The 17,690-nt window shown below is 37.4% G+C and overlaps 2 protein-coding genes across 5 annotated transcripts in view; both read left to right on the plus strand.

Moving 5' to 3' along the window:
* thrap3a (thyroid hormone receptor associated protein 3a) overlaps nucleotides 1-9,199 on the plus strand; it is a 46,032-nt gene extending 36,833 nt beyond the window's left edge. For all 4 annotated transcript variants that reach the window (XM_024267202.2, XM_036215813.1, XM_024267201.2 and 1 more), the window contains 8 exons: nucleotides 412-1,095; nucleotides 1,983-2,155; nucleotides 2,314-2,425; nucleotides 2,672-2,756; nucleotides 5,049-5,221; nucleotides 5,310-5,481; nucleotides 5,563-5,703; nucleotides 7,950-9,199. In XM_024267202.2, coding sequence (XP_024122970.1) covers nucleotides 412-1,095; nucleotides 1,983-2,155; nucleotides 2,314-2,425; nucleotides 2,672-2,756; nucleotides 5,049-5,221; nucleotides 5,310-5,481; nucleotides 5,563-5,703; nucleotides 7,950-8,168 — 1,759 coding nt within the window. In that variant the 3' untranslated portion in view covers nucleotides 8,169-9,199. The remainder of the gene's footprint in view (nucleotides 1-411; nucleotides 1,096-1,982; nucleotides 2,156-2,313; nucleotides 2,426-2,671; nucleotides 2,757-5,048; nucleotides 5,222-5,309; nucleotides 5,482-5,562; nucleotides 5,704-7,949) is intronic.
* Nucleotides 9,200-9,296: 97 nt separating this feature from the next.
* The window catches only part of sh3d21 (SH3 domain containing 21), a 15,580-nt gene continuing 7,186 nt past the window's right edge, over nucleotides 9,297-17,690 (plus strand). The window contains exons 1-11 of the mRNA XM_036215814.1: nucleotides 9,297-9,404; nucleotides 10,572-10,739; nucleotides 11,164-11,321; nucleotides 11,391-11,448; nucleotides 11,632-11,741; nucleotides 11,827-11,917; nucleotides 11,993-12,054; nucleotides 12,134-12,173; nucleotides 12,494-12,588; nucleotides 14,711-14,812; nucleotides 15,059-15,113. Coding sequence (XP_036071707.1) covers nucleotides 10,736-10,739; nucleotides 11,164-11,321; nucleotides 11,391-11,448; nucleotides 11,632-11,741; nucleotides 11,827-11,917; nucleotides 11,993-12,054; nucleotides 12,134-12,173; nucleotides 12,494-12,588; nucleotides 14,711-14,812; nucleotides 15,059-15,113 — 775 coding nt within the window. The 5' untranslated portion in view covers nucleotides 9,297-9,404; nucleotides 10,572-10,735. The remainder of the gene's footprint in view (nucleotides 9,405-10,571; nucleotides 10,740-11,163; nucleotides 11,322-11,390; nucleotides 11,449-11,631; nucleotides 11,742-11,826; nucleotides 11,918-11,992; nucleotides 12,055-12,133; nucleotides 12,174-12,493; nucleotides 12,589-14,710; nucleotides 14,813-15,058; nucleotides 15,114-17,690) is intronic.

The following is a 17,690-nucleotide window of genomic DNA, read 5'->3' on the forward strand; positions in this document are numbered from 1 at the left end:
TAGATCGATGTAGCTCTTCGTTTTCCTGGATGGCTCCATTATTGATTGCCGTTTTTGTTGCACCGCTAATGTAAGATTTGGGTTGTGAGGGGCTGTAAGCTAGCATGAGAGCGCATAAACAGATGGATGATGGGAAATGGGGACAGGCTTACTCACCGTTTCACTCACAACTCGGAGGTGAATTTCTAATGAACCAGTGCTGCTCTGCAGAAACTATGTTCTGATGACAAAGGGGTTTTAATTTAGGCTAAAACAGCCTAATCATAATTAAAGCTTTGAAATAAATCAACAGGTAATTGGAGTGGGACTTTAAAATCTGTTTTTTGCTTTTCACATTTGGTTTATTTTAAGTTCTGTTGGTTAATTATTGTTTTGTAGACTCAGGTCTTTTCACCTTTTTTTTGTTTTTAGATTTTTGGAGGAGCAAAGCAAGAAAGCCAACTCTGCTGTGGAAAACTCAAAGACGGAAGCAGAAGATGGAGGTTTGGAAAAAGGAAAAGTAAACGGCAAAACGTCTGCAACCGTTTCCGACTCTGCTTCGGAAAAGTGCAGAGAAAAGACGAAAGGGGATGTGTCTTTGAACAGCTTTTTAAAAACATCCCCGTTTCTGTCCGCTGAAGGGGAGGAGGAAGACGATGAGATCCTCAATAGGCCTTCTTTAAAGTTTCTCTTTAAAGACTTGCACAATGGCGATGAGTCCTGCAAGCCAAAGATCAGTGTCTCTCATTCAGGCCAAAAACCCTTTGGAGAGTGCTTTAGAAAGCAGAATGCAGCCTACTCACAGTTTACTAATGGTGAGTTCAACTCCACAGTGGAGGAGAGATGGGCTGAGAGAAAGCAGGACAAAGCTATTGCTGCTGTGCTCGCTAAGAGGGAGCTAACAGAGAAATTTGAAGATTTGTCTCCAGAAATGAGCTTTAAGACAAAGATGATGGCGGGATCCCCCTCTGCGCTCTCCTCTGCCGCTGCTCGGAGTGGAAGCTCCAACAGAGAGATGTTCATGATGAGGGAGCAGGACACCACCGCCGTGTCCTCGAGGAAGCAAGAAGCAAAGTTTCATGTACGAATGGGGTTCCTTGGAGATAATCTGATAAGGTAGGTTTCAATGTTTTCTTTGAAAAATGTGCAAAAGCAGTCAATTATAAAACACTGTTTGACTTAAAAAAAATAACAACATTTGCATTTCCCATTAAAAATTAATGCTTTTTTTCCTTTGTACATATCAAACTGATCCATTTTTCAGCAGCTCTGACCGTCTTCGAGGTTTAGTATTCCAGTTCACCAAATTAATTGTAGGTTTTATTTGAATGGCAGTTCTTTTTATCCTCACAAATGTTCGACCCTGTACAGCCTACTATGTTAAAGAACTGACAGAAATTATTATGTTTATTAAACTCTTTGTAAAAAAAATATGAATAATATTTTTTAACGTGATTTTTTTGCTCACAATGTTAGTTTAACATACAAAAATTATTGGTGTTTTGGGGGAAAAATCCTCTTATTTACCCACTTTCTCTAATTTAATGTAGAATATTTTAACATGGTGTAACTGTTTTATAAAGACTTATTATGAACATTTTTTCATTCTTTCAATACAGTAAGTGGTCATTAAAAAAATGAATAACAGTAGATGAGTTGTTCTCTCCAGAAAATTAGCTTAACTTTTCCCGCCAAAAGTGTTTTTGGGATTCCATGGGGGCAGCCATCTTGAAACGAGCAGGGAAAGCCTTTCTACTGCCTCTAGTGGAATGATGTTGAACTGCAGGGTAGAAAACATGAACCAAGTTATATTATGGCTTTTTAATGAACGTTTGGTTGATGCTAAAGAAGTCTCAGAATTGCATATATCACATAATATATCAAGGTTTAAGCTACTATACTAGCATGTAAGTGTACCTTCATCAACACATGATGAAGACGCTTTGCCGGTCCTCAAAAAAAAAAAAAAACTGGTCTTAAGACAGTCCTTTATGTCATTTCAGCTCTTCCGATATTCTAGCTGAAGAGCGCCAGCTGTCTCAGGACCTCGTGCTGTCCTCCAAAAAGGATCCGGAGTTTCGCTCCATCTTTCAGCACGTCCAGAACGCTCAGTCACAAAGAAGTCCCTCTGAGCTGTTCGCTCAGCACATTGTCACCATCGTTCACCACGTCAAAAGTGAGTCGTGTTTCTAGACTGTGCTTTAATGGAAAGCCAATGAGAGGACCCTGTTTATGGACTGGAAGCAAGGCTGGAAAAGTCGTGTTAGCAGATTTGATTATGGCCTAAAACACCAGTTTCAGTATATCCAAAGCCTTTATTTGTTACCCTTCCAGCTCAGCACTTTCCGTCCTCTGGCTTGACTCTAAACGAGCGATTCACCTTGTACCAAAGAGAAGCTGCAGAGCAGGAAACGAAGAAGTCCAGAAAAAGCCCAGAGATACACAGGTAGAGTCGCCTATTGAGTGATCCTCTCACCCTCAGTGTGCTTCACGTCCTCTGTTAGCTTTCAGGTATTTTCTTTGACTTTTCTCTATCCAAACTATCTTTCTGTTCTCATGCAGGGCGCGGTCAGTCTTACTTCTGCCTTGCAGTTTTTCTTCTGTCTGTTTCACGTTGCATCGTCGGCTTAGTCTCTTGTGTTGCGTATTGATCCATGTTCCACCTCAGCACAACTGTCTTTTTCTCCCACAGGAGAATTGATGTTTCACCAAGTGCTTTTAAGAAACCCCCTCAGCTTTTTGGGGGCGCGAAAAGCTCAGAGGAAGGCACTTACAAGGTGACTGAACACTTCACAGTATGACACATGTTGGGAAAGGCAAACAAGTCAGCAAGCCCATGACTTTCCAACAGTGGACATGGTCTGAAAAATGAGCGAAAAAAAAAAAAAGAGAGAAGGCACTTTGTTTGTTGTAGCGCCTCTTGCAGTGAAATGTTTTTATTGTGGGCTCGAGCATGACTGAGGCTAATAAATCATGTTCGGTCAGACATGGGAGCCCAAGTGACAAAGCTGTTCAAAGGACTCTGAGCTCTAAACTTTCGTAAGTATTCCCTTTGAAAGGAAATGAAAGGAGCGGATGTTAGGGATAGCCAACAGTTCATGCATTTTGCAGTTCATTTATTTGATCCGCACATTAGGCCAGCTTGCAAAAACAAAGACCAAATATAACTAAAAAAAATAGTTATGAAAATAAAAATAGTTCCATTATTTTATGTTGGAAATTCATAGTTGTGATGTTGCATGCAAAAAAAAAAAAATCCTGGAAATTTAACATTTTTGCACCTTGATGTATTTCCCAATTTTTACCCAGAGCATTTATGGTATGATAATGAACCTGTTAGGGCTTGAAACAGGAAATCCCCTGCAGTGGACATCATCACTACCATATTTTCCAGAGTATAAATCGCAGTTTTTTTCTGAGTTTAGTCAGGGGTACGACTTATTTTCAGGAGGGATTTATGTGTGTGATTTTTTAGAGATAAATAAGCTCATATATTTGTTATTTTCCCAGTAAACACTGTTGTCCTTTAGCAGTAGTTTCCTTTAACTACCACTAGAGGGCGCTGCATCTAAGTATTTGCCACAGACAACAGCAGAAGAAGTGTTCTCCAAAACAAATATGGAAGAGAATCTGATTGTTTTCCTCTTAAACTTTGACATTTTTCTTATACACACCAAAACATTTGTATTTTTGTATTTATTCATTTATTTTTAGCTACCCTTGGCGGATTTGTTCTGAAACGTCACACTTTTCTTCCAAAAGTGTGGCTTATACTCCAGAGTGACTTATATATGGTTTTCTTCTTCTTGATTAGACATTTTTTGCTCTTGCGACTTAAATTCTGGTGCGACTTATACTCCAGAAAATACGGTAGATGATTTATGTGTTAATGGCCAAGAGATGGACTTTTGAATTTCCAACAGGCTCTAAATGCCTCTTAAATGCTCTGTAAACATAGAGATGATGTACAAAACAGCTGATATTATGTTTTTTCCTTTCAAAAGTTAATTTCATACTCTCATATTGTTAGACCCTTAAAGACCCGATTCAATGAAAATTGTGGTTTTTGTCGTTCTTGTGGCATTTTTGCAAAAGATGGAGGACGTATAAAAAAATCCGGCTTAAAATTGCATTTTCAAGTATTTTTTTTATTTAAACTGTTGTGAATCAGTAACAGATTGTTTGGAAAAATAGGGTACTTGGTCCATTCTGATGCATCCACTTATAGACAAATAGATCCATGTACTCCTTCAAATAGGGGGGTTGAGGGTTTGTAAGCCAGTGGGAAAGAATGTAAACAGAGGGAGGAAGGGATGTTGAGGTTGCCCCGCCAATGGTCCCGCCCACAACTCTCAGGCAAATTTCTGCCGTTCTTCAGAAACTATCTTAGAAAACGGAACTTTTAAAAATGAAAAACCACTGGGAACACTTGTCACGTTTACCAGATATGATATACCCCAATAAAAAAGTACTTTTCATAAAAAATAGATCAAAATATGACAACACATGATCAATTAAAGTAGTTTTCTTTTATTTTCAACTGTGGTTTAAGCAACAAAATGAAAAATAAAACGGGAAGACTAAACACATACTCAAATTGCTGAAAAATTGAGAATTTGAGAACAAAAAGTTCCTAAGAAAAAAAGAAAAATAATGATACTAGAGTTGTGGGCCTTTGGTCCACCCATTCCTGGGACATGTGAGACTTTACCCAGGGATCCATGACACTCAGAAAAATGCAACATATTGAAAATCCGGAAAAAAACGGAAATAGTGCTCTTGGGTTAAAATACATCAAAGGAATATTGAAGTGGGTCTTTAAGGATGCTTTGGGTAATAATTCAGGAAATGCTACAAACAGATAAAGCTAATGTTTTGGTTCTTTAGGTGCCAAAGAAAATTTACAGCAGATTGTGTGTTTTGTTCTGCCCAACTCAGCTTTCCCTCTTTCCTCGCGGACTTCAATGTTTAGTCTTAAAATCTATCTTAGCTGAGAAGAGAGTGACAGAGTTATCTCCCTAATCCAAAGTCTGTCCACCACGTTGTTCTCTGTGTTTTCATCTGTTCAGAGCGCTGGGGAAAAAGTAAAAGGCGACGCAATGGATCTACGTTTGGATATCGAGCGTCGGAAAAAGTATTCTTGCTTCCAAAACCAGAATCAAGAAATAGACGTTGGAGACTCTCCGGATTTCAGCAGCGAGCTGTGTGAACAAAACCTCTCCAAATACTGCAACAAATCAAAGTATGGAGAGTGCCTTGAAAATATATTACTTATAGGGACGGCACACAATGCTAAATCTAACTGTCTGCTATTCTTTTTGTTGGAAAAGTGATCAGAAGCGAAGACGCTCCAGCTCATCCTCCTCTTCCTCTTCCTCTAAATCTCAAAAACTTGAAACTCAAGACAAGTCTGAGTTAAAAGATGAAGAATTTCACAAGACGAAGCCGTGCCAAAGAGAGTCCACAGTTCCAGCTCAAGGAGGACGGCCTCTGGGAGATTTTGTGAGTTCAGAAATGTATTATTTATTCTATTTATGGACTCATTTTCAGTTTATTTTTTTTGTTTCTTCTCTTATTTTATAGCAAATACAAATATGTGGAAGAAGCTGGAACAAAAGCAGTTTTCAGGAAAACACTTCCTACAGCAGTTCTATGAATAGTGCACACCCAGAGAGTAAAGGCTGGGATCCAGAGTTTACTCCAAAGAACAGGAAGTACTACTTGGTGAGGAGGCTTCATTTCCTGTTTTTAAGCCTTAGTCACAACTGCCCTTGCGGGTGGATACGGGTTGTCTGAGGGTAAAAAAACAGGCAAACCTTTACGGGATGGTTCTCACTAAATATCAAGGTCATAGTCTGCTTGGGGAAGCAAAAACGTTCATGCACATTTTTGTTCTATGGCTGACAGGTCGTAGAGAACACTTAAACAACATGCAAGAGTAAGTAAAGGATGAAGTAGGTAAGGATGTCGTTTCAATGATGTTCTTTTTAATTCACAGAACTGCCAAAGGTTTCAAATTGATCTCAAAGGAGAAATTGTGTCCGGCTGGAATAATTTGACCTCAAGTCTTCTATATTTCCAAATAGAAAAATAAGAAAAAAAGGAAAAATAACCTGGAGCCAGATTTGCACCACTTCCAGTATTTTGCACCAAGCTTTTTCCAAACTGTTGGGGGTGGACGAGTAGAAAAAGAAGTAGAAGAAGCCCCTCCTTGCTTGTCCAGTGTAAACACCATGGGCTATTCCAGGTGGTGGGCAGATATAAGGAGTGTTTGGTAATTCACTTCATAAGAGAAATACATGATATGGAATTTGGGCAAAAACATGTTTTAATTGTGATTAAAAATCAATGTATAAACTTTGAAACATGACAATTTCTATTTAAAAACTGTGGCTTTTGTTCTCATTTTAATGCCAATGGATTGCTATTCATCATGGAAAAACACATCCTTCCCATGGTGTTGAAATGATGGAAAACAACTGTCCCACTCGGAAAACACACATGAACACCAGAAAAAACGATAAATCTTCCAGCATCACATGAATGCAGAATAACGTTTTGTACTTAAACAAAGGTCAATGTGTTTGTAGTGCACTATCTATGGGGAAACACAATAATCGTTACATTTTCATGATGTCTCTTAAGGTAGCCATACACGCCTCAATCAAACTACAAGAAATAATTAAAATAAGTGAAAATATTTTTTTTGTGTTTTAACATTTTCTTGTAGTTTTTACTCAAAATAGAGGACCTAAATAAAATAATTTACATTTAAAACTGCATTTCTGAGTATTTCTTAATTCAGACACGTTGGATCAGAAAACTGGATGCTTGAAAATGCTGACTAATGATGCAGCTACTGAAATGGTCGTGCCAAAGTCTCCTCCCCCCATGCACTCTCCCTGGCCCGCTCATGATTAGGTGTGTGAGACATGATGAGCGTTCAATGAATTGACATTCTGGCTCAAAACTGTACGACTGAATTGATCCACTATTACCCGCCAGCGTTTTTGCGCTGCTAATGTTAGCTTGAGGCAATAAATGGGAAAACAGAGCTCTCAGGGATGGGGAGGGGGAGGGTTTTCTCTTCGCCAACAATCCCTCCCATAACCCAGAATTGTATTTCTAATGAGCTACTGCCGCTGTGCATAAAATATGTCCTAAAAAACAACAAAAGGCTTATTGATTTAGGCTAAAAACGTAATTATAAGATCCCTGGGAGAGATTTTACAATAGAAAAACATATGGATGGAGTGGAACTTTAAAGACTCTGGTCATCTTATACATTATTTTGAATTTAATTGAAATGCTTTATTTCAACCAATCAACCAAGAATGCATGTTAAATACTGTCAACAGAGGTTTACATCCGTACAAAGATATGTCAGACTTGAGATAACTCAGAATATTTATGAAATACAACATTTAAGTTTTCTTAGTGGATTTATAATTATGATCATAATGTTTTTAGCCAGCTTGCATGGTTTTCTAGGACATAGTTTCTGCAGAGCAGCACTAGTTCATTAGAACAACTCCCCTTCCCCTCCCTACAGCTGAGAGCTCTCTGTTTACATGCTCTCCTGCTAGCTTACAGTCCGTCACACCCCCAACTTAACTTTACCAGTGCAACAAAAATGGTGAGTAATATTGTAGCAATCCAGCTGTATTGAGAAATCCCTGTGTCTGATTCACAAGGATTTGAATAAAGAAATACTAAGAAATGCAATTTTAATCTTAATTTTCTCAATAAATGTCTTCCATCATCAGAAAAATGCCACAAAAACACACTTTTCATCAGAGTAGGTCTTTAAGATCCTCTCTAAGACTCTCCATGGGCCCAGACAACCCAAAACCCTGCAGCACCAGTATGGGTCAACCCCCCATACAGGTGCACGTGACTAAGGCTTAAATGATTAAACCACATCAAGCTATTATAATAGTCGTTATTTCTTTGCATCTTTTACTTTTCAGCACGATGACAGAGATGAAGAGTCCAAGTGGACAGACAAGAGAGAGCCAGGACAGGGGAACCAGTCCCTTGGGAGAGCACGATTCATCATCCGCAAAGCCACTGGAGGAGCCAGCAAGACCAGCCTTAAGTGGCCGTTTGAGAAGTTCCAGGCCAACGGGGACACGAGTGGAAAGAAAGGAGAGGAAGCAGATCAGGATCACAGAGAGGAAGAGAAGTGAGGGAAGCCGTGAAGGCGTCTGGTGAAACTGCTGCCAGCCCCGTGTGTCGTTGAAGGAAATCATGAACTGACCACAACGGAACGATCAATGGAAATGAAAATGCTTTATTAGTTCAGTTTCACAGTAAGCTGACCTCAACATATCTCCATAGTTATTCTTGACTCATAAGAACACTGTTCTTAAGCGTTTCTTGTGGCAGTTTAAATAGGTTTTTTTTTTCTTTCTTTTTGGTTTTCTGATGTGAATATTTTTGTTTTTGTGAAATATTATGTTTTTTCGTGATGTGATGAAAAAAAATCTTTAAATATTTTCATGGCTAATGACTAAAACAACATTTATAAAGTCAAGTTGTACCTTTCGTCAGGTCAAAGTAAATTATGAAACTAGATTATTTGTTTTTTAAACTTTACAAAGCAGTTTTTTTTTAAATCTGGAAAACAGTGTCATCCCTAACACACCCTGATTTGACACTGGGACCAAACCTTGCAGGGTCAAAGGTTACACTGTTGTCATTCATTACACACTATAAAACTGTTTCACAACAGCTAGAAATATAATGCAACTTTATACTCCCATTATCGCAGGATGTTTAGCAAACTCATGAGTAACGTGGCTTCTTCTTGATCATACATGGAACTAGTTTGTGTAAAATATGTCTGATTGTGCCTTAAAATTCTGGAGTTTGGCTTTGATTGTGGTGAAGGGTTTGGATGCATTTTTTTCTCCTGCACGTTTGCTAACTTTTAAGCAAATTATCAGTTGTATAATCAGTTTTATGAAGGAATAAAAAATATTTGTAGAAACAAAGAATAAAATGTAAAACAAATATGCTTTTTTTGGTCTAGAATGTGTTTTAATTGTACCTCTGGTGTGCCTTATTGCAGAGGTCTTACTTGAAGAATACAGGCCAGCAGATTCCCATTTATTGTGAAAAGATGACTTTAGGGAATTTTTCTGTTTTTCAGTTGTCACTGTTTTCTTGTTTCTTTTTAGGCTGTAAATTAAAGAGACAATGGCTATGTGAATGATCATTTGGTGTGAGTTTTTATTGTTTCTGCTACTCTTCTCAACACACCTGATCCAGCTTATTATTAGCTCTAGAGCAGGTGTTACTTAGCAGGGAAAAAATGCAGGACAGTGTGCCAAAAATGCACCGCCCTCATTGATGACAGGGAGAAAAGCATAGCTCGAATTTCATCTGCAACTTTGACCTGCGGAGAAGGACGCCACTGCCAGGTAACTGGCAAAAGCTGCTCTAAAATAAAATAAATATATATAAAGCAGGGGTGTCGAACTCAATCGCACAAGGGGACAAAATTCAAAACACACCTTAGATCGCAGGCCGAACAGGATAAACATTTATTGAACACTAAAACAAAAATTTAAAACTTTAAAACCGTAACTTTTGAATATAATTATGAACTACAGTAGATATATAGCTTTACCTGCAATAATGCTAGTGTGAATGCTGTAAGCTGAATTTGGCTGCTGAAGATGCTAGTGCTGATAGCTGAAGATGCTGAAATTGATAGCTAAAAATGCTGAAGTTGATAGCTGAAAACACCGAAGCTAATAGCTGAAAACACAGAAGCTGATAGCCAGCTAAAATATTTGCTAAATGCCAAATTAGCCTTAAAAAGACAGAAAAAACAGGTTGGACAAAACAGCTAGCATTTAGCTTAAAAAATAGCTAAACTTCAAAATAGCCTAAAAAACTGAAAAAAATGCCTAAATTGTTCAAAACAGCTAATGTGTTAATATTAGCCTAATTCCAAAATAACCTAAAAAAAAGCCTAAATTAGCCAAAACAGCTAGCATGTTGCTGAAATTTTAGCCAAACTCCAAAATAGCCTAAACATTTTTTAGTTTAGTCAATAGTCCAAAAAGCTAGCATGATGCCAATTTCTAAAATTTTAAAACTGTAACTTTTTAACAAAATTATGAATAATAAAAAGGCAGGAATATTATTCCAGAATAAATAAACTTTAACCTTATATAACTTTCAATATTTTACTCTCCATAAAAATATATTTAGTCAAAATTATACAAGTTAGAAATGAGCGCAAGATAACATCGGGGCATTAATAAAAATAAAATAAAATTATCTGTAGCCTTGAGTTTGACACGTCCTAAAGTGATGTTGTGAATTCATCACAAAGACGATCAAACAAAAGAACAGAACAAAACATCTGAAAAGTCATCACCCCGTCTGGAAAACCCTGTTCTATTTAGGTTTCTGCAGAGTAGTTGCATTGTTACCCACATTAAGACGACATTATTTTAAGCCTTGTGCTGTCGCAGTGAACCTGTCTCACCTGTTTGTCTCATTCTCTCCTCCTCTTGTGATGTCTTCACTCTGACCCCTCCTACTCCTTGCGTCTGACTTGTCCCGACTGGCTTCAGGAAAATGTTGCTCAATGTTAATGTTTGACTAGAAGGAAGAAGTGCCTTTAGTTTCCATATTGCTCGGTCAGACAGAGGAACCAGTCCTTCTGTCTTCCTTCCACTCTTTAAGTTTCCTTGCTGCTGGGTAAAGTAAGAAAGAAGACAAGCCCAAAGGAGACACAATGGGTAAGTGTGCTTTGTTTACATGATACTCTTCTGATTTTTATTTTATTTTTTTTTTTAGAAACAAAAGGTTAAAAGGGAAACCCGCCGGGCTTACAGTTTGTTGTGAAATGACACAGGTTTTTGCTGATATTTAAAAGTTGATATGAGGGTGAAAAATCGTTTCAGGTTTGATTTAGATTAAAGAAAAAAACAAAAACTGTATATCCTGCAACATACTGGTGTAAAGTATACAGATTTATACGTGTCGAGAATTCCCGCTGACAAAATGAAATCTGTAATAATAAAGTACTTTTCCTTTAACGTCTTTCAGTGTGGCCTCCACTGATTACATTCTCAGCTTGGTTCCAAAATGTCAGGATGCATCACTATGTGAGGCACCAGCCTTTGAATCTAATTTTCTGCCCCATTTGTGGATGCTCTGCAGAGGTGCTGGTGCTGTTGGACTTCGAGGGCACGGCGTCGGACGAGCTCACAGTGAAGACGGGAGATGTGCTCAAAAATGTCACCAAGGCCAGCGAGGAGGGATGGTTGTACGGCGAGCTGAGAGGAAAACGGGGCATCTTCCCTGTTAACTTTGTGAAGGTATGCTGGCGGTAATGTTTCATTGTTTGATGATACTTGTTTTTAAAATAAATACTTTTTGTGTTGCAGGAGATTCCTGTATATTTGATTGGCGACAACAAAAGGGAGCCAAGAAGCATCAGAAAACGTAAAATTCTTTTTATACTTTTGTCTTTTATGCATTTTTTTGTTTTATATTTGTTGAGTTGTGTTTTTTTTTTCTGGTGCATGTAATCAGAATCAAAAGGGAAACAAATCCTAGTAACTTTGAGGACTACTTTGTGAATTTGACATCTTTCTTTGCTTTGTTTTGATTTTGTTTTTTTTTTAGCCAAAAAAGTGAAGCAGGTGAGACAATGTGAGGTCACCTTCGCTTACACTCCGCAGAACGAGGATGAGTTGGAGCTGGTTGTCGGCGAGACCATTGAAATCATCAGAGAGGTATGAAGAAGCTGGCATTTCTTTTCACTTTCAGGACAGGATCTGATTCTCAAATGATTTATTTGTATTTAATTTAACCCATCAGATTGAAGACGGATGGTGGATGGGTGTGAAAAATGGCAAAGTTGGAGCATTTCCATCAAATTTTGTCTCAGAAATTTTCCTGCCTCCCAAAGGTTGGTGATCAAATTCAATTTTTTCTTTTTGCCTTTTTGAGTCCCCTCAAACTGTATTTGTTTATATTCTGACAGATCTGAAGCACGTTGAAGGCAAGTCGAGACCCAAACTGTCAGATGCAATGTTCACCAAGGAGGTATGTGCTGCACAAACTCCCAAACCTGTCAGGACGTTCTTCCCTTAACTTTGCCGTTTTTGCATCGATGTATAAATAGATGTCCCGGAAACCAAGTGTGAGAAACCAGACAAAAACTGGTAAGTTTGTTTTAAGTCATTTAATGGTGTGACATTTTTTTTCTTTTTGTTTGAACCATGACATTTTAAGTGTCAGTTTAAAACCGGCTGGGCGAGTTTCTTTATGCATCCTGACAGTTCACAGTAGATTGCTGAACTTTTATGTGACTTTGAAAGCTTGACATGCTAATGTTAGGTCTTCATTAATCATTGCACAGGATCAAGGTTAAAGGTTTATGACTTATCTCTGCTTCCCAACCCAATTTCTTGTTATTTTGAAATAACGTGCATTTATTGTACCAAATTTCATTTATTGTAAGTATGTATTTGAACTTTTTCAGAAGTGGAGCATTGTCAAGTCATGTTTGACTATAAGGCCCAATCAGAGGACGAGTTGGACTTGAAAAAAGGAGACGTTCTTGTTTTGCTCAGAAAGGTTTGACCGCTTTTTGCTTCTAACGTCATTTCTCACACTTTTTGTTTTATTATCTGTGGTGTCACTCTGAACGGACTGTCCTTTCGATATAGCTGCTGGTGTACAGTCAGCATGTTGTCAAACTGCACAAACCAGTTGTGTTTTCAAGGAAAATATGTGCCACCTTGAACAGAATAACGTGTTCTGGAAATGTTAAAGCTTGTTTCACACGAATACAATTCTCAAGCGAACGGGAAAAATGATTATTTCTATAGATTTTAAAAAGTTGACCTGTGTCACAGGTTTAATTTTTATCGTTACACATCAAATCTTATTTGTCAAACTAGAATTGCAGGTAGAAAAAAGAAATCAATGCCAACAAGGACACATATGCAGCAGGGGCGGAGCTATGGGGGGGGCATACCCATCCCTATACCCCCAACAAATATTATAAGTACACATGATTACAAAACAAAAGGCTCTTTGAAGGAGAAAAAAAATGTGCAAAAGATTATTCATGAACAATCTGAATATTCTATCACAATTCTGTGTATTTCAAGAAAAAATACATTTAATTATTAAAAGTTTGGTAGATATTAAATCAACTAAATTAATCAGTTTAATCAGTTAAAATTTGGGAAAGCAAAAAAAAATTAAAACAGATATATTTAAACACTGAGAATTATGTTTAAATTAAATGTATTTATTTTAAATGAACTAATAATTTGTGAAAGAAATCATCAATACAAATTTATTTAAGTATTAGTAATAGTACCTCAGCTGCTGCTTTAATATTAATCATAAAACTTTTTAAATGCATATTTTTGATTCTTTCATTTGTAATTGTCTCTCATGGTCTCATAGTCATTTTCAGAATATAATAATTTTTCGTTTTTGACTAAAAATAAATGAAGAAACTCTACTTTTTATGTATTTGTTACTTTTGACCTTTTCTTAGAACCACAGCACTGAAACGGCTCTGACCAAAGTGACTAATGACATACGTTTGAATACAGACAGTGGAAATATGTCAGTGCTTGTTTTACTGGATCTCAGTGCTGCGTTTGATACAGTCGACCACGCAATACTACTGAGACGACTGGAAAACTGGGTGGGTCTTATGGGCCAGCACTAAACTGGTTCAAAACGTAATTAGAAAACAGGAAATATTGTGTGTCAATTGGTGACTTCACATCTGAGCCAACAGAAATTACATGTGGAGTGCCCCAAGGCTCCATCCTGGGACCACTTCTATTTAACATCTACATGCTCCCACTGGCCCAGGTTATAAAGAACAACAACATTAGTTACCATAGCTATGCAGATGACACACAGATATATATTAGACTGACACCAGGAGACCGAGGCCCTGTACAGGCTCTTGGTAAATGCATTGAGGACATTAATGACTGGATGTGTCACAACTTACTTCAATTAAACAAAAACAAAACTGAGGTTATTGTCTTTGGGGCTAAAGAAAAAAGGTTAGACGTCACTACAGAGCTTCAATCTATTCAACTAAAAACTACCAACCAGGCCAGAAACTTGGGTGTAGTGATAGACACAGACCTAAATTTTGATAAACACATTAAGGCAGTCACTAAATCAGCCTATTATCATCTCAAAAATATCTCAAGGATTAAAGATCTGATGTCTAAGCAGGACCTGGAGAAACTAGTGCATGCTTTCATCTTTAGTCGACTTGATTACTGTAACAGTGTTTTTACAGGACTACCAAAAAAATCCATCAGGAAACTGCAGCTTATTCAGAACTCTGCTGCTCGGGTTCTCACAAGGACCAAGAAAGTAGACCACATCAGTCCAGTTCTGAGGTCTTTACACTGGTTACCTGTCTGTCAGAGGATAGACTTTAAAGTTCTGTTACTGGTTTATAAAGCTTTGAATGGTTTAGCACCAAAATACATGACTGACCTCCTGACCCAGTATGTACCAGCCAGACCTCTCCGGTCATCTGGATCTGGTCTTTTATCAGTTCCTTGAGTCAAATTTTACATGTAAAGCACTTTGAATTGTCTCTGTACATGAAATGTGCTATACAAATGAACTTGCCTTGCCTTTTCTTGGCTCTTGTGACATCCCAGAGGACATGTCTCTGATGTGACGCTTTAATCTCCCCCTGAAGGAAACAGAAGATGAAGGCTGGTGGGAGGGGGAGCTACACGGACGCTGCGGCTTCTTTCCTGACAACTTTGTTATGGTGATACCACCAGTTCCCAATCTGCAAGTGAGTGAGCTCAAAAGCCAAGAGAAGCCATGAAACCTTGGTCATGCATCATTGTAAAGATCTATTCTTTTACCTTAGTCAGAGAATGTGGGTTTTCAGTTTACTTGTTTAGCCTCTAACAAATCAGCAGCCACAACTGTGATGACTCAGGCTGGTCTGAAACATCTTCTGGTTGGGAGTTACTCAGAAATTGGAAGGAAAGAGTGCAAGACGACTCAAACTAAGCTTTCGTTTCTCTTCCAACAGTCTGGGATCGCAAGCCAACCTCCTGCACGCAACATCACGCACGAACACACAGGTAGGACAACAGCATCCCATCGCTTTTCTTGCAATCATGAACTTCCAATTTTTTATTTTTTAGCAAAAGTTATATTTCTACAAATACATAATTTTAGATTTCACGCTTGGATAAAAACATGTTTATATACGAGACCAGTAAATTCAGCTCTACTCTGGGCTGATTTGATGATCTTGTACTGTTTTTACACCATGAAGTTGGAGGTTTTGATGTGCTGAGAGACACGAGATGTGACAACGCTCGGATAATGTCGCAAGATACTCATCTCAGTTATGCAAAGGAAGTTAGACACGCCGATGTTATCTGTGGCACAAATAAACAAATTCACTAAACCTCAAGTCAAAATCTAAGATTTTCTATTTTTTTTTATATATTTTCCTAAAAAAGAAAGCTGCAGTTTGAATTATTATTCTTTTAAAAGTTGACTTTTTTATGACTCAGGCGATATTATAAAAGATAAGTTTTTAGAAAATTAAAAATAAATTACTAATACATATATATATTTTTTTTATTCAAACTTTTAAGTAAGAAAGCTGTCACTCACACCACTAAAGAATTTGGGGTAAAATAATTTAAAATATTGAGTTATGGAAACTGCGTCCCATCAGTGGGCAGGATGTGGTTCTGGTGTCAGCAAACAGGTGCTCCGTGGAGCTGAAGCAGAACATTTCTGCTCAAACTTCAGTCTCACAAGGTTGCAAATTTAAGGTTTGAGTATCTGTCTTTCATGCAGTGAAAGGCGGCGGTGCACAAAAACCTTCTCATCTTTTTGCTATATAATTTACAATTCGGCATCACAAGAATTTCACAGGAAGTCACAATAGTGTGACAATAGTCATGTGACCCGGTTCTGGAGTCTTGGAGGAAGTGAAGGAGTGTGTTTTTTTTGGGGGGGCGGGGGTGCTTTGTCAACTTTTTACCCACAACCAGCTAGATACAACATTTGAGCCACAACTTCTCTGTGGATGGTTAGCTTTTGAAAGGATCATTACACAATGCTGTGAAGATTCAAGGTAGGCTTTCTGTGTTTAAACTGCTTCATTGTGAGTCTTTAGAGACGTATGAACATATTTTTCTTGAGGCTTTTGCTTCACAAAATGTTTGTGGCCAATCAGGTTTTCAGGCTTTTATTTATTATGAATCTATTATTGCCAAGACAAAGGCACCATTTTGCTTTATTTAAATGTGTTTGGACCACTTAAGCTTGGACGCTAAAATATAGCAAATTGAATCATTTTACGGTTCACTGCTTCACAGAACAGGTGTATATTTAGTTTTAATTTCCTGCCAAACCAAAGAAAGAACCATATGTAAACCTTACCCATTTTTGTTTTTTGTTTTAGTTGCCAAGAAAAAAAATGCTTGACTCAAACGCTGGTCAAATATGCAACAACTGCATATTTTTCAGCTCTTATCAGAAGGTTTGAGATAAATGAAGTAACACAATTCAGACGTCGACAATCAACAACATTTTTGTCCATAGTTGCCAACTGAACATTATGAAATTATAAAATATATATTTCTATTAGTTTGAGATCAGGGAGGCATCAATAGCCAGAACAAGTGATGACTAAGTGTATTTAAAAAGTCAGAACCATTGATTACTACTACACTTGTAGTTTATTCCTTATATTTAGAAAGGACTTGCTTTATTGTCACTCATCCTTTTTTCATGTATGGATCAGGACTAAATTTGCTATGATTTGTCTATACAATCTATATAAAAGCAGAACATGGAAAGTTAGACCATCAGGGCCAAAAGAGAAAACCAATCAGCATCTTCTGAACTGCAGTTTCATTTTGTAAGTGGTGTTCGTCCCATAGATAAGTTACTTGCAAAAAAAAAAAAAAATCTCTAAATTATTTATCCTATAAGTCATGAGAATAAAGTAAAGTCCCATTAGTTGTCACATTTTTTTTCTGCATTTGACACATTCCTTGGGGGGAGGGGTGAGCTGCAGACAAAGCTATGCTCGGGAACCATTTGGTGGTTCAAACCCTCCAACCCCTTAATGCTAAATTCTTCCCCTCTGGCTTCTCCCTACCCCTATATTTAGCCCTCCAAACGTATTGATATGGACAAATCGTGTCATCAAACTTGAACGTTACTATCGCTTGATGACGTCATTAACAGTCGCTGTTCGTCTACATTAGAGCGTAGCTGCCAGCGCTCGGAAAATACATAACATCAATTTATATATATATATATATATATATATATATATATATATATATATATATATATATATATATATATATGGTTATCTGTGACAACCATACAAAAAGTCAAATTGTAAAGTATGATTATTAAAATCACTTTTAGTTTTGTTGTCACTTTTAGATTTAGGTAGCGGTGCTAATTACTTGGGCTTTCATTTATAGTGTTTGTTTTCTTTAATTTTTACTCCTATGTCAAATTTAAACCATTAGTGAACTTTAGAACTTTTTCTTTAATGGTCAGTTTGAGAAACGGGATAGGTTTTAACTCACTCAAAAGACAAACAGAAGTTAACCTTTTCTAAAATTTCTTGATGTGGTAAGCACACAATTATATTTCCAATTGCAGATTTAAGGTAACGT

Source organism: Oryzias melastigma, linkage group LG16 (assembly GCF_002922805.2).
Source record: "Oryzias melastigma strain HK-1 linkage group LG16, ASM292280v2, whole genome shotgun sequence".
In the NCBI taxonomy this organism is placed as follows: domain Eukaryota; kingdom Metazoa; phylum Chordata; class Actinopteri; order Beloniformes; family Adrianichthyidae; genus Oryzias; species Oryzias melastigma.